The following is a 13,683-nucleotide window of genomic DNA, read 5'->3' as shown; positions in this document are numbered from 1 at the left end:
AACAGCCCTGGCCCTGCACACGTGGCCTCGTTCCCATTAATTACCACCCATTGACGTCCCCCTGCCCCCTCCACGGACCCCCGCACCCTTGTTGCCCAGCACTGCCGGTCGATGCGGTCGATGGCCCTGCACTGCTTGCTCCTGCCCCTGGTCACACTCCCTGTCATTAGCGGGGCTGTCAATACTGGGGGGGCCAGCCCTGGCCTGCGGGCCCTGTGCCACCAAGGGGCTACACATGACCCTGCCCAAGGACGAGCCCCATTGACACAGGGGAGTTGTGCCTCACATCCCCTTGCTTTGGAGGAGCTGCTGGAACTCACAGGAGTTTCTCTTCCAAGGAGCAGCTGGAGGGGCTGCCTGTCACCCTGCTGCATCCATATTGAGGATGTGGCCCCACTCATGCTGGGTGACAGAGGCAGGACCCCAACCCACACTGAAGTAGCTGTTGGGGCCAGGGTGGTGGTGTCCAGCAACAAGGGCACATGGGATACCATGGAGTGCTGGAAGCACAGCCTCCCCACACCACAGCAGTGTTTTGCTGCAGTGGGAAGTACCAGCCTTGTGAATGGCACCGGGGGCTTTGTGGGGGGCTCAGGCTTTGGGGCACCAATGGGACAGGACATGGGGCAGCCAAAATCCTGAGTGCCACGGGAAGGACTGGGACACAGCCTGGCCTTGGGGGTCAGGGGCTTCAGCCTCCTGAGGTGGCCCACGATGAGGTGGGAGTGGGGACAGCAGGGACACACGTAGCAGCAGCAGTGCCAGAGCCAGGGCCGTGTATGTGGCAGTGGGTGATGTGATGCAGCCCGACAGCTGAGCTAATGAAGGGCCGGGGGCGGGGGGTGCTGGCCGAGCAGCCCCCAGCCCTGTCAATAAGCAGAGCCAGAGCAGGCACTGATGGGCCCTGGGGCTGGGAGACACCAAGGTCGGACACAGGCAGAAGGGATGGGAGGTGGGGAACAGGGCCCTCCCAGCTGGGGAGCAGACAGGGATCCTGGGGTGCCTGAATGGCAAGCGGGGACAGGGAGAATTGCACCCAGCCCAGCCAGGCTCCTCTCCCTGCTGCTGCAGGGCTGTGCCACATGGCCAGGAGCACTGTGGCACACAGCAGGTCCTGTGCTAGGACAGGAATCCAGTGTGCAGCACCCACTCACCTCTGGTGAGGCATACTGGCCCTGCTGCCACCTCCTGGCGCAACCATGGGTGAGATGAAGAGTGCAGGATCCAGAGCACCCAGGGTTGCAGGCAACATATCTGGATCCCAGCCACAGGAATTGTACTGAGCTGTGTCTTCCCCCCACTGCTGCCCTGGACTGTCCCATGCTTCATATGCAGCAAAGACAGCCTGTCTTGCTCAACATGTTTTATTCTTAGTCACGAGTTGGGCGATTCCAGGCCAGAGCCACACACTGGGCTGAGCACTCAGAGCCGCTCCACATAGAAGGCTTTCCCCTGCTGGCGCAGCTCCTGCTGGTGCTGTAGGTGCTCATCCAGGACAAGATGGGACAGGGCATCTCGGCGGATCTGACAGGTACAGAGGTTGTGCTGAACTCCCATATCCCCTGGCTCATCAGTGCTGGGAAACATTGTTCTCCAGGATGTAGTGGAGCAGGACAAGGGTGGCACTCACCCCTGTCAGCAGAGGGCTGGGGAACCCAAGCTGAACCCAACCAATGCCCAGCCTCACCACTGCCTGCTCCCTTCCTGCAAGGTGCAGCTCCAACTCCACACACTTCTTCAGCCGCGACTCCATGATCCACTGCAGCACCTCAAGGGACGATACCCAGCACTTTGGGTGCTCCCTGGCCTCCTGCCCACAGCTTTTGAGGCACAGGGTGGGCAGGTCAGGGATGCAGAGATGTTCCCCTCAGCCTGCCCTGTGCTAGACTCCTCATCGCCCACAGATCCCCAGGGGATCAAAGCCCCCAGGGTGCTTTGCCAGCTCTACCTCTCCAAGAGCCTTGCACCAGCATTCCCATTTGCCTGGACCTGCAAACAAAGAGCAATGTTTGTGTGGCCTGGGGTTTAACCTGCACCAGGGCACACTAAAGCCCACTGTCCCTGCCTGCTCCCAGGACAGCTTCCATCTTCCCAACCCCTGCCCTGTCTGACCTCCTCCTGCTGCAGTGAGGAGCTCTGGCTGTTTGGTACTGCCATGGCCAGTGCCACAGAGACCCTGCAACGGCTCCCCTGCAACAGCCACGGAGTTAATGGAATACCTTGGCATCCTGGTTACAGTAACAGCCTCCCAGTTACTGTAATGGTGGCATTCTGGTTACCATAACTGCATGCCAGTTCGTGTCATGGTATTGCAGTTACCATAGCAGTAATGGCAGCACCCTGGCTACCATTAATGGCATCTCAGTTATTTTGTAGCAGCTTCAGCAGGGGATGAAGCCTGGGATCAGGTAGGGATGGGGCCCTGTAGTCAGAGGCCAGTGGCACACATCCTACTTGAGCTAAACTGCCATTTTATTAAACAGTAATTAAAAAGTGCCAAGGTCTGTACTCTCTACTCTGTGTCGCCCATGCCACAGTGATGGATGAGCTGCCAGTGCTGTCCTCAGCCTGACAGAATGCAGACTCAAGGTGCGGGCCACGAGCTTTCAGCCTCAGGAGCTCGGCAGATGCTGGCATGTGAGGCGCTGGTGAAAGTGGGAGCAAACACCCCCTTGGCAGAACAGATGGGACATTTAACAGTTTTGTCCACTCAAGACGTCCCCAAATGCCCAGTTGCAGGAGAATGAGTAGAAACCTCAGCCCAGAGCGGTAGCTTAGCCACGGTGCTAAGAACAGGCACCAAACTATTTCTACCTCATCCAGGTGCGCAGGCAGGCTGGCCACAAAGGGCTGACAGCAGGAACAATGATGTCATGGGGAAAAGTGTTCACCCTTTGGAAAAAAACAGACAAGTGGCTCCAGTGCCCAAGACCTACACGGACAGGATGGACAAACATCAGTTCCCACTAGCTGTTGCAGGGATGGGTGGACAGAGGAGAGTGCTGGCTGGGATCCATCTCTTTATAAATAAGCTCAAGCTCATGAGTTTATTCACAGGGTCCAAGACAGTGCAGGACTCAGAGATTGGAGTGTCATAAGCCTGTGGCAGAGAAGGCCATGGGGCTGATCCCCATAGGCTCAGCAGCTCCAGAATGGGCTCCTGGTGAGGGCCAAACTCCAGCAGCTGGAATGGAGCCCCCACCAAGCGATGACCTCCCACGTGGTATGAGAGGGAGATCTGAAAGTGCAGCTGGTTCCTCTCAGTGCTACCTGCACTGCAGCCCAGACCTGCCCAGCATACCCACTGCACCAGGCCCCTGCACGCTCACAGGGTGCTCTCCAGCGTGTTGTAGTTGTCCTTGAAACTCTTCAGCTCCAGGAAGTGTTTGGCACGTTTGCTCTTCTGGCTGGAAGGAAGGTAGGTGACCTGGATGGTGGTGGGATTGGAGACTTCAGGGGACAGGGTGAGGTCTTTCACTGCTGACTGGTGCTGCCGCTGGCTGCTGCCACCCCGGGTCTTGGTCCTGCGGGCAGAGAAGAGGCACCATCACTGCTGCTGTCACCCCAGAGGAGCCGCTCAGCCTGTGTATCTGTCTGTCCAACATGAAACAAATCTGCTTTCATGGTGATAGCACTCACTGATGTCTTGACATCTAAGGCCACTGGTTCTGTGCAAGTCCCTGACTCAAAGTGGCTGGGGACAAGCAGGAATGTCAACTGTGACTATGGAACAAACCCAGACCTGCAGTAACAGATGAACTGCAAGGAAGGAGTGAACCCAGAGGGACAGAGGGGCACAGACAGCCCCTGTCTCAGATGATGGCTATGTCCCAAAACCCATCTCTGTTCATACCTTCCCAAGGGCTGCTGGGGCCCAGGAACATACCACTGCATCTGGGCAGCAGCACTTACATGTTTGCCAGTTCGTTCAGAGCTTCTTCATACTTCAGATATTCCATTTTCCCAAAGACCTGGATACAAACAGAAAAGACCATGGAACATCCAGCTGAAGTTATGGTGTGGTCTCAGTCCCAGCAGCAGGGCAGAGCACAGAAGTGCCCTGCAGGGTGGGCAGTGCCCCACCAGCACTCACCCCAGTGCCATAGCGGGCACTCTCATAGCCATCCAGCAAGGTGTCAATCAAGGCTTTGCGGATGCCTTTGAAGGACGTGCTGGAATTCCGCAGTTCCAGCAAATAGGCACAGAAGTTCTTCCCGATTAAAGACTTTGGGTACCGGCCCTCTGCTTGAAATGGGATTTCTGGAAAAAGGCACAACAGCTGAAGCGCAGGTAAAAATGTTTGTGCTCATCCCTATGGTCAGGAATCAGTGGCTGGATAAATTTCCATCCGTGCCCACTGCCTCCATTTGCCAACTACCCCAGCCTACCCTCAGGCCACCAGTGGGAGAAGTGATTGAGTGACTGCTACTCCCCAGTGAGCACTTGGAGCTTCCCCATGAGGCTGCTGGCACCCTCATTCAGGGTCTCTCTGCATCCTTATGCTCCCACTCTTACTCTGGGTTCCCTTACCTGATGTCCTGATTGCATCTAGTGCCTTCATCCTGTACAGGTAGTTGTAGCAGCCTGGTAAAGAGAAAGCACAAACTGAGATCTCTGCAAACTTTGGAGGGAAGTGGGAAAGGGAAAACAAGAGAAGAGATGCCATCTCATGTGACAGGACACCAACATGAGCAGTCAAAGGTGTGACTTGGCTCCAGGGGAATAAGCGCAAAATGGTACTGTACCTGGTGTCTCCAGCTGCAGGAGCCGGCCGTCATCCTCGGCCAGCAGCTGTGGCTCATACTTGATGTCCTGCACCCTTGACAGTCGAATGTCAATCTCTTCCTTTAAATCCTGTACAGCAGGAAAAAAACATTTACAGACCACTCACTTTGTAGGACCAAAAGGATAAGAACAGGTCCTAGATAAACCGTACCCTCCCCACTGCCTATCACCACTCTGAGGCAGCAGCTCTGATGCTGGAGCAGCTCCTGCCTGTCCCTTCCGGCATGAATGGGCTGGTGGGTGTAGGGAATGGAGAATACCCACCTTGGGTGCGTGCTGTCCCACAGGCACGTGGGGGCCACGGCGGGATTTCATGGCAAAGCGCATGATCTGGCGTTTCACGAAGATGAACAGCAGCACGAAGACCTGTGGAGCCACAGCGGGGTGGGGGTCAAGCATGTGCCGGACGGGAGGTCTCACAGCCAGCCTGTGCCCAGCCCTTCAACCCCTGCGAGCAGAGGTCCCTGTTCTGCCCACTAGGAGCCCCACGGACACTCAGGTCAGCTCCACACCTTCCCAATCTCTACAGAGGCTGCCACTCACGTCTTCTCCCCGACCCCACGAGTCTCCAGCCCAGCCCCATGAGGGCCTCGAACCCGACACCGAGGGGTTCCCCAGACAGTCTGGGACATGTCTCTCGGGAACTCTATCGACTCCTCGGGCCCGGACGCACGGGAGCTCCATAGACGCGCCAGGATCAGCCTCGCGGGGGCTCCACGGACTCGCGTGGTCCGGCTCCGCGGACACTCCAGGCCGCACAGACATGCCAGGCCACCCCACCCTGTCGCGCCGGCCCTCACCAGACTGCCGTAAGCCATGACCAGCACCACGTTGACCCCCGAAAGCCAGTTACTGCCGGCCCCCGCCATGCCCGGCCCGGCCCGGGGCCGCACAACATGGCGGCCACAAAGCCGCCCTTCGCCCACACCACGTGACCAGAATAGCTCAAATCACGTGATCCGTACGGGGCCGCCGCAGCGCCCCGCGTACGTCACGTGTCCGGCGCGGGCAGCCCCGCCCCGCCCGGTCACGTGCTGGGGGCGGGGTCGGGGGGGGTGTCAGGGCGGGCGGACCCGGGTAAAGTTGGGGCGGCGGCGCCGGCGGCTCCGGTCCCGCGCGGCCCCCGACCCCGCCCCCCCCGGCTCCTGCCGCCGCCCCCTACCTGCCCGGCCTCGCCGCCTCCCGCTCACCCGGCCCCGCCTCGTCCGGCGCCCCGGGGGCGGCCCTGAGCCCTGCCGCCGCCGCCGCTGGGCCCCGCGCGGCCTAGTGGGCCGGGCCGTAGCCGGGGGCTGGCGTGGCGCGCGGCCGCCGCAGGTGAGGGGGGCGGGCGGGCCGGGTGCGGGCGGGGGGGGTGAAATGGCGGCCGCGGCCATGAGGGCGGAAGCGGCCCGAACTCGCCCGCCTCTCCGTTGCAGGCCCGGCCTGGCGCTGCCGTGGGGGTTCCCGCCCGGCCCCGCCAGCGCCCTCCAGTTCAGTCCGGTCCGTCGCTTCATTGTGTGCCGTGGACTGAGCTGTGGGGTCGGGCAGCTCCGACCCTGCCGCTCTCTCGGGGCCCGCCCGTCCCCGCCGCTGCCGGCGGTAACAATGGGAGCCGTGCTCCCGCCCTACCAGGCTCCTTGCGGGCCGCCAGGCCCGCCGCTGCCACTGCTCCTCGGCGGCGCCCCGGGGCCCTGGCAGGGGTGGTTTCGCTGCTCACCTGAAATTCCCTGGCAACAGCGATTCGGGGGTCCTGGAGGAGCCCCGGCCCGCGAGTGCCGCCCTTCTTCATGTCCCTCCATCCCGGTCTGGGGGCTCTGCTTGCGCCCTCCGGCCCGGAGTCTTCCCAGCAAAGCGCTGCCCGTCGATACCAAGTCGGGATCTCTGATGGCATATCCGGGAGCATCTCCCTAAAAGCTCGTGCTTTGCATACACCGAATGACTCGGTTTATGGCCACCATGTCTTTGCTCTGGGGAAAAACTTGCATTGATAGCCCTTTTTGGGTCCTCATTCTGCCCCACGTTGTGGGAAAAGTTTTGCCTTCTCTGTCCCTTTCCTTTGGGGCTTTGGAGTTTTTTTGCACATGTTAATTAAGCTTTGTTGGAATGGGATGAAAATACCTTTTTTCTGTATTAACACATCAGGGAAACTGAAACTGGGATGTGCCAGGGTGAGTGGCTGCCAGCAGGTCTGACGCAGCCAAGGGACCTACAGATACTGGTTCTGAAACTGTAACTTATCTGACGTTTCTAATAAAATGAACAGTTTGTTACATTTTTGTATCCCCTCATTTTCTGGAGACTCCGCACTTCATTTGTGTAGTTGAGACTCTCCTCTTTAGGCCTGGTGGGAAGGCAGTGGTGTGGTCTGAGAAGGAAAGGGGGTAACAGCAAATCTCTCATTTGATGCAGTGTCTTTGACCATAGGGTGTTGTAACCTGTAACTGTGAAACTTCTTGTTTTCCCTAAGCCCTGTCTGAGTGCGGCACTGTTGGCCTCAGATGTTAGTGCTGCTCCCTTTAATCCTAGTGCTCCAATGTGGACTGGTCACCACGTGCTTTGGCTGGAGCTGCTCTTTCACCTCCTGGTGCAATGTGTGCAGGTTTGCTCTCTGAAGAGAAGAGGTGAAATACTTTTGATGAGAACAGCTTTGACCTGGGAAACTTGCATGCAGCTGTGGGGCCAGCGCAGGCATTGGGGTAACCACGTTCTGCGGTTCAATGCTGCCAGTGAGCTGATCTCAAGTTCATTGACAACACTGAGGAATAAGTTACCAGTAGCCAAGTCCTCTTTCCTCAAGGCTGCTGTGGGGTCTGCATGGGGACACCCCCTCACCTGACAGTCTCAGCAGAGTCAGGGCCTGGCTGAGGTTTTTATCGTAGATATTTTTCTTACGGGATTTTTGCACATTAAAGGACAAATACTTGCGTTACTGGTGGCAGCGATGCAGCTGGGCAGGGCGGAGCTGCTGGACAATGCCTGGGTGCTGCACAAGGTTTGGGCTCAGTCTGCTGGAGCTGTGGCCCAGGGATGTTGTAGGTTGGGTTCCTGTGGATGCGTGGAATCACTTCCCTCTGGGCCTGTGGTTCTGCTGTCAGGTTGGTTTAATGCAACAAATTGTGCGTGAAACTTGTAACTGGAAGAAAGCAAAAATAAATGTATAACGTGAGAATGGAGCCTGCACAGAGGGGATGGCTGTGGGTAGAAGGCTTTTTCTGCTCTGCCTTAGCAGAAGTGCAGGCTTGGTGCTCTTCCCCCATACCTCAGGGGCTCCTGGTAACTGTACAGGGAGCTTGGATTGTTTCCTGATCAGGGGTCTTGGCATTGTAGAGCTGTAAAACTGTGGTATTAAGTTGCCATGAGGCATGGGTGGCTGTGAAGGGGGGAGTTCGAAGGTTTTGTGGGGAGCTGCAGGAGCAATTGCACAGAAGCTTGCCTACAGAGAAAAGCCAGGCACTGGTAGGAGCAGGTGTGGGGAATGTGGGTCTAGTGCAGAGGCAATGTTAGGGCCTCTCTGCTCTCAGGAGGGATTTCTCACCCAGTTGAGTACTTGGAAACTTCAACAGGAGATTCCCCAGTTTTTCCCGTGCTATTTGCTAACGCTGCTTCTGAGCTTCTCTACTTGGCACACCGTGTTTCTCTCTGTGCTGCCCTGCTCATGTATAGCAGTGTTTTGGATCGGATCCTGCAGGTCTGATTGTCTTGCTAAGCTTTTCTCCCTGCTTCTGTGTTTTGTCTGTGGCTCCTTCCCATGTCCCATGTCTGCCTGGGGCACAGCAGCAGGTCCTGCTGCTTTGTGGGAAGGCTTTGCAGTCTTAGTAATGAAATACAAAAATGTGAATTCTGTGATTATTGAAATTTCAGGGGCTCAGAAGCTGTAAGTCCTGACAAGTGCTGTGGGATGTTTCTCACATCCTTTGTGTCTGGAAGGCACTAGAGAGGGTAAAACCTCAGTGCTAATCCCTTCCAACACCCCCTGCCCTGAGGCCCAGTGTGAGGTTAGAAAACACTGCTTGCTTTGGACACTCAAACTCTTCTTGGGATTTTTTGTCTCAAGCAGTGTTATCTAACAGTGTTACTGGCTGTTATTCCTTGTAGACATCTTGTTCACTTTTTTGGTATGTTTTTAATCAAGAATACTAAGAAAAACTTGGTATTTCCAGTTTAAGGGAATAATTTAAGTAAGCAGAAATAGGCACTTCTGCAAGGGCAGGTTTTTGTTAGAACAAAAATTCCACAGACCTGTAGCACCACTTATTGCTGGAGCATTTTTGCTTCCCTTGCCCTGCTTTAAAGGCAGGAAAGGAGAAGGGGAAGTAGCTGATGTGTCGGAGGTTCTGAGATGCTCTGTCCTTCAAGTGAAGTTTCTATGAAGCTTCTTTCTAGCTGTCCTGCTCCATTTGAAGGCCATGGCCTCAGCTTGGGCTCATGGCAGATTTGTGCCCACTCATGTGTTTCAGCAAGAAGTTGTTAAACTTCGCCTCAAGTCCAGGTGATGGCTTCAAGCTGAAGGAGGGTCAGTCTAGATTTCCTGAGAAGGAGGTTTTTAACAGTCAGGGTGGTGAGGCTCTGGCACAGCTTGCCCAGAGAAGCTGCGGCTTCCCCACCTCTGGAAGTGTTCAAGGCCAGAGCTCCCTGGGCCCATGGCAGAGGAGTGAACTGGATGAGCTTCAAGGTCCCCTCCAACCTAAACCAGTCTGTGAGTCTATGATTTTCCTTTGACTTTATGGTGCCTGATTCCTCCCATCTGGATGCAGGTGATATTCCATTTGGAGCAGTTTTCCATGGTATCCAGAGAGAAACCTCAAGAAGTACAAGTGGCCATTTTGTGTTGGGAGCATGTTGGTGATGGCAGCCTGGCCTGCTGTGGTTTTAGGGAAGTGGTGAGGAGGGTGGTGATCTACAGCAGCCATTATGGTTGTGTTGACCTTGTGATTGTTCAGTTTTGGTGCTGCCTTTTGTTTTTCGTATCTAACAGTCCGTTCTCTCTTCTCCCCTGACCCACCACAGAGTTCAACCTTGTAAATACTGTTATTTGTATATACTGTAAATGATGACATCGGTGGGCACTAACCGAGCCCGGGGGAACTGGGAGCAGACACAGACACAGAGCCAGACGCAGCACAAGCAGCGACCGCAGGTAAGGGCAGTGTCCATAGAAACCGGGTAGCTTATAGGTGGAGACCTGGCACTCCTGTCTGGTCTGGTGCTAACGGCTGGGCTCGCCTAACAAACTCCCCATGTGCCACAAGGTGCTGCTGCCAGAGCCAGGTTAATTGGGCAGCTGCTGACCTTGGGGTTTCCATCTTTGTGTCTCCAAGTGAGAGCTGCTGCTGAGATTTGGTTTTACTTCCGTTTGTCTATTCCTCACACACTTTAATGAATGCAAGTGGCTGAGAAGGCACCTGCAGTGGGTCTTGGCGATCTGGTGGTGATGAGGTCTGCCCCAAAACAGATGTGGTTTGGGTGGCTGCTGCTCATCTGGTGCCATGAGGCCATTCAACAGTGTATCCCTTTCTTCAATACTCTTCTTCTTGCTCCTTTTTCATCTCACTTTCTCCCTGGAGTTTTCTTTCTCTGACCCTTGCCTTATGCCTTCTCTTTGCTATACTGATTCCTTTCCAGAGTTTACAGAGAACTTGGGGTAGCAGAAAGGCCCTTTGGAGGATGGTTCGGAAATGCACCACTCTGACAATGCACTCTGTCTCTCTCTGATTTCTTTAGGCTACTGCGGAACAGATTCGACTTGCACAGATGATTTCGGACCACAATGATGCTGACTTTGAGGAGAAGGTGAAACAAGTGAGTGTATAAAATGAAGGTGAACTCTGACAGGAAGGCGAGATCAGTATTTGGAGTACTGTGAAATCTATGGGGTTGGAGGGACGCACCTGGCTGCTCCTTGAATTTCCTTAGACTGGCTTCATAAAGTTGTATCATAGCATGGTTTGCATCAGTAGGGATGTTAAAGGGTATTCAGTTCCCTGTGCTATGGTGATATATTCCACTATCCCAAGTTTTTCCAAGCTTTGTCCAACCTGGCCTTGAACACTTCCAGGTATGGGGCAGTCACAGCTTCTCTAGGCAATCTGTACCAGGGCCTCATTACCCTTGCAGCCAAGAATTCCTTCTCAGTAGCCTAAATAACCCTGCCCTCTGGCAATGGAAAACCATTATCCTGTCCTGTGCCTCCAGGCCCTTGTCCAAAGACCCTTTCCACCTCTCTTGGAGCCTCTTCAGGCACTGGAAGGGACTCTGAGGTCCCCCTGGAACTTTTACTTCTGCAAGCTCAACACCCCCAGTTCTCCCAGTCTGTCTTCAGAGCAGAGGGGCTTCAGCCTTCAAAGGCTCCTCTGGACTTGCTCCAGCAGCTCCTTGTCCTTCCTGTGCTGGGGCCCCAGAACTGGAGGCAGCACTGCAGGGGGGGTCTCAGCAGGGCAGAATTCCCCCTTCAAATGCTGTCCACACTGCTGTGGATGAGTCTAGGACAGGATTGGCTTTCTGGGCTCCCAGTGCACTTGGCCCGGTCATGTTAACTCACACCCCCAAGTCCTTCTCCTCAGGGCCATTCTCCCCCAGCCTCTGTTTGTGTTTGACATTGCCTTGTTGCAGGTTCAGCAAGTCTTGTCTTGCTGAACTTTTAGTTTGTTTCTGCAGGTAACAGTGTTATCCTGAGAAAAGGAGGTTGTAGTGAAAGGAGGGTCATGATGAGACAATGGTAACTCAAAAATTCATACTCTGTCACCTCTTGTTGAGGAATACAGTTAAGCTGAGAAGGCTGGGGAGATTCCCTAGCCCTTCAGTTTTTCGTTTCAGCCCTTCAATTTTGAAGGGTTTCTGGTTTAGGCTTCAACTCACTTGTCTTCTGAGAGACCCATAGAGATTTTGGTGCCATGTTGGTTTGGAACATGCTGACCATGGTGTTGTCTTCTCTACAGCTGATTGACATCACAGGCAAGAACCAGGACGAGTGTGTGATTGCTCTGCATGACTGCAATGGAGATGTCAACAGAGCCATCAATGTGCTGCTGGAGGGCAATCCAGACACGGTAGGGTTAGGTCCTGTAAATCTGGTGAGGCCTAGTTGAGTGTAACTGCATATTTGGAGGCGAGGCATCCAGTAATGTTAAGAGAAGGAGAGCCACTATTTCTGACTAGTTCTACAAGAGCATGCACAGTGTGACTGTGACCTGGATGCTGAATGCTGCTCTCTGTGGGCTTGCATAGGCCATGAGAATGGCCCTAGGCTTGAAGGAATAGAGGAGAAAATGCCATAAGTAATTTCCTTCCTATTACTTTTGAATCTAAGCAGTTCAACAATAGGTCAGTGGCATCTGTATGTGCTTTCACACCAGTGAGTGTGAAGGAATTTACTTTTCCCCATCAGGGCTGAGTGACCTGCATTGAAAAGCGGGTGTGTGTCAGCTGGGGTTCCTTTCTGTCAGAGCAACGTGGTTTTTGTGTCTCTGGCCCTAAATGACTTCTTTAGTCATTTCTTAGTGATGCACTGACTGGTTTCTGTGCTGCCTATGCCATGGTTTTGAGGGCCTTTTTGCTGTTTGTTGTTGTGGAGTTGGGCTTGGTTGCTGTTTGTCATGCAGGTGCTTGTCTCAGGCAAGCTGAGGTCAGCCCCAAGAACAAGAGTGCTTGCTTAGGAGGAGCCTTCTGCCTGCATGCAGGGTGTCATTTCTTTTGTGATAAAGACAGCAGAGATGCAACTACTGTTACAGCCCAAGAAAAAGCCTGTGAATGTGAGATCCTTCCAAACCACTGCTGAAATCACATATCTTCCTGGTACCCTGGTTTGGTTGGAGCCAACTCAACTCTGAGTTGAGAGTCTAAATATCATTTTAGAATATTATGCTTTAGCTCATTTTTTTTGCCTGTGATAAACTCTGGGGGTATGTGGATGAGCTGGACACCTCAGACTATATTTTGTGTATTGTAGCTGCTCCCCAGTGTCTGGTTCTCTGCTTGCTTTGGATTCAGACAAGTTCTGTACAACACACGTATGCGTTCCTCCTTGTCTTTAGAAAGCCCTTTCCATTGACAACTGAATGAAATAGCTTTTGGAAAATCCTTTTAGAAATAGGAATGATAGGGATGTGCATTGCTGGGGCATAGCTCTACCACAACTGTGTTCTCTTCCCCATCTCTTGCAATCAGTGACTTCTAGTCAGAGAACAACCCCTATCACAGCAGTTTAATTGCCTAGAGAAACACATTGCTCATGAGAGTAGCATCCAGGACAGTGTGCAGCACACGGTGCTCTGTAGCAGCACCTCCTTTATTGGATGTGCAGCACAAGGCCCTGCAGGGTAGGGCCATGGAGAGGCAGGCAAGGGAGCTGGTGGAGGAGGTGCTCGGCTGCCACTGATCCAACCTGGTGGCATTGTGGTCGCAGCATCACTGAACACAGGCAGCCCTGGCTCTGCCATTGGTCAAGTACCTTGGAGCTGCTTCTGGCCTGGATCCAGTTTGTGCAGCAGTCCCAGAAAGGGAATTTTCTTACAAGAAACAGACCTGTTAATTGCTTGGGTGCTCTGGTGCTGAAGACAGCTTATCTGGTGAGCTAGTTACTGGTAATGCACTGTATTTCAAACAGAAAAGGAGCAGGTACTATCTTAGCATTAGATTAGATTTGGTTAAAAAAAACATTTGCTTGAAACATGTTTACCTGGAATACAGTAATTTTAAAGTTTATTTCTGAGCCAGATACCTATGGAGAAAGACTTTGGAAGCCTTGGGTTTGATGGCAGTTTGTGCCACTATGTTGTTAGGTTTTTTGAATGGCGTGCTGCTGTTCAAACCCAGCTGTCTGCCAATTATGTTTTTAGGTGATTGTCAATGACTTAAGACTATGTTCAATTGTTCTAATAGTGTGCAGCATCAGTTTAAGAGTATGAAACCACTGCAACTTTA

General features: G+C 53.9%; 2 protein-coding genes across 9 annotated transcripts in view; one reads left to right on the top strand and one right to left on the bottom strand.

The window, feature by feature from the left end:
- Positions 1–1,348: 1,348 nt before the first annotated feature.
- Positions 1,349–5,741, bottom strand: LTAP1 (lipid transport auxiliary protein 1). The gene is made up of 9 exons (XM_005532315.3): positions 5,586–5,741; positions 5,050–5,151; positions 4,746–4,854; positions 4,531–4,584; positions 4,094–4,260; positions 3,913–3,971; positions 3,330–3,524; positions 1,688–1,820; positions 1,349–1,524 (listed from the first exon to the last, which is right to left on the bottom strand). The coding sequence occupies exons 1-9, from the start codon at positions 5,652–5,654 to the stop codon at positions 1,423–1,425; spliced, it is 990 nt and encodes a 329-aa protein (XP_005532372.2). The 5' UTR covers positions 5,655–5,741; the 3' UTR covers positions 1,349–1,422.
- A 258-nt stretch (positions 5,742–5,999) lies between these two features.
- Positions 6,000–13,683, top strand: part of UBAP2L (ubiquitin associated protein 2 like) — a 29,776-nt gene continuing 22,092 nt past the window's right edge. For 2 of the 8 annotated variants that reach the window (XM_088068715.1, XM_088068711.1), the window contains exons 1-3: positions 6,346–9,901; positions 10,486–10,563; positions 11,700–11,810. In XM_088068715.1, coding sequence (XP_087924841.1) covers positions 9,812–9,901; positions 10,486–10,563; positions 11,700–11,810 — 279 coding nt within the window. In that variant the 5' untranslated portion in view covers positions 6,346–9,811. Of the gene's footprint in view, positions 6,100–6,343; positions 9,902–10,485; positions 10,564–11,699; positions 11,811–13,683 lie in introns of those variants that run through there. The other 6 variants (XM_014260895.2, XM_005532316.3, XM_088068710.1 and 3 more) reach the window with 5 other exon arrangements.

The sequence above is a fragment of the Pseudopodoces humilis genome, chromosome 31 (genome assembly GCF_049639895.1).
Source record: "Pseudopodoces humilis isolate 2021_Gansu_Grassland_sample_001 chromosome 31, ASM4963989v1, whole genome shotgun sequence".
NCBI lineage: Eukaryota > Metazoa > Chordata > Aves > Passeriformes > Paridae > Pseudopodoces > Pseudopodoces humilis.
This window is presented reverse-complemented; position numbering and strand designations above follow the sequence as displayed.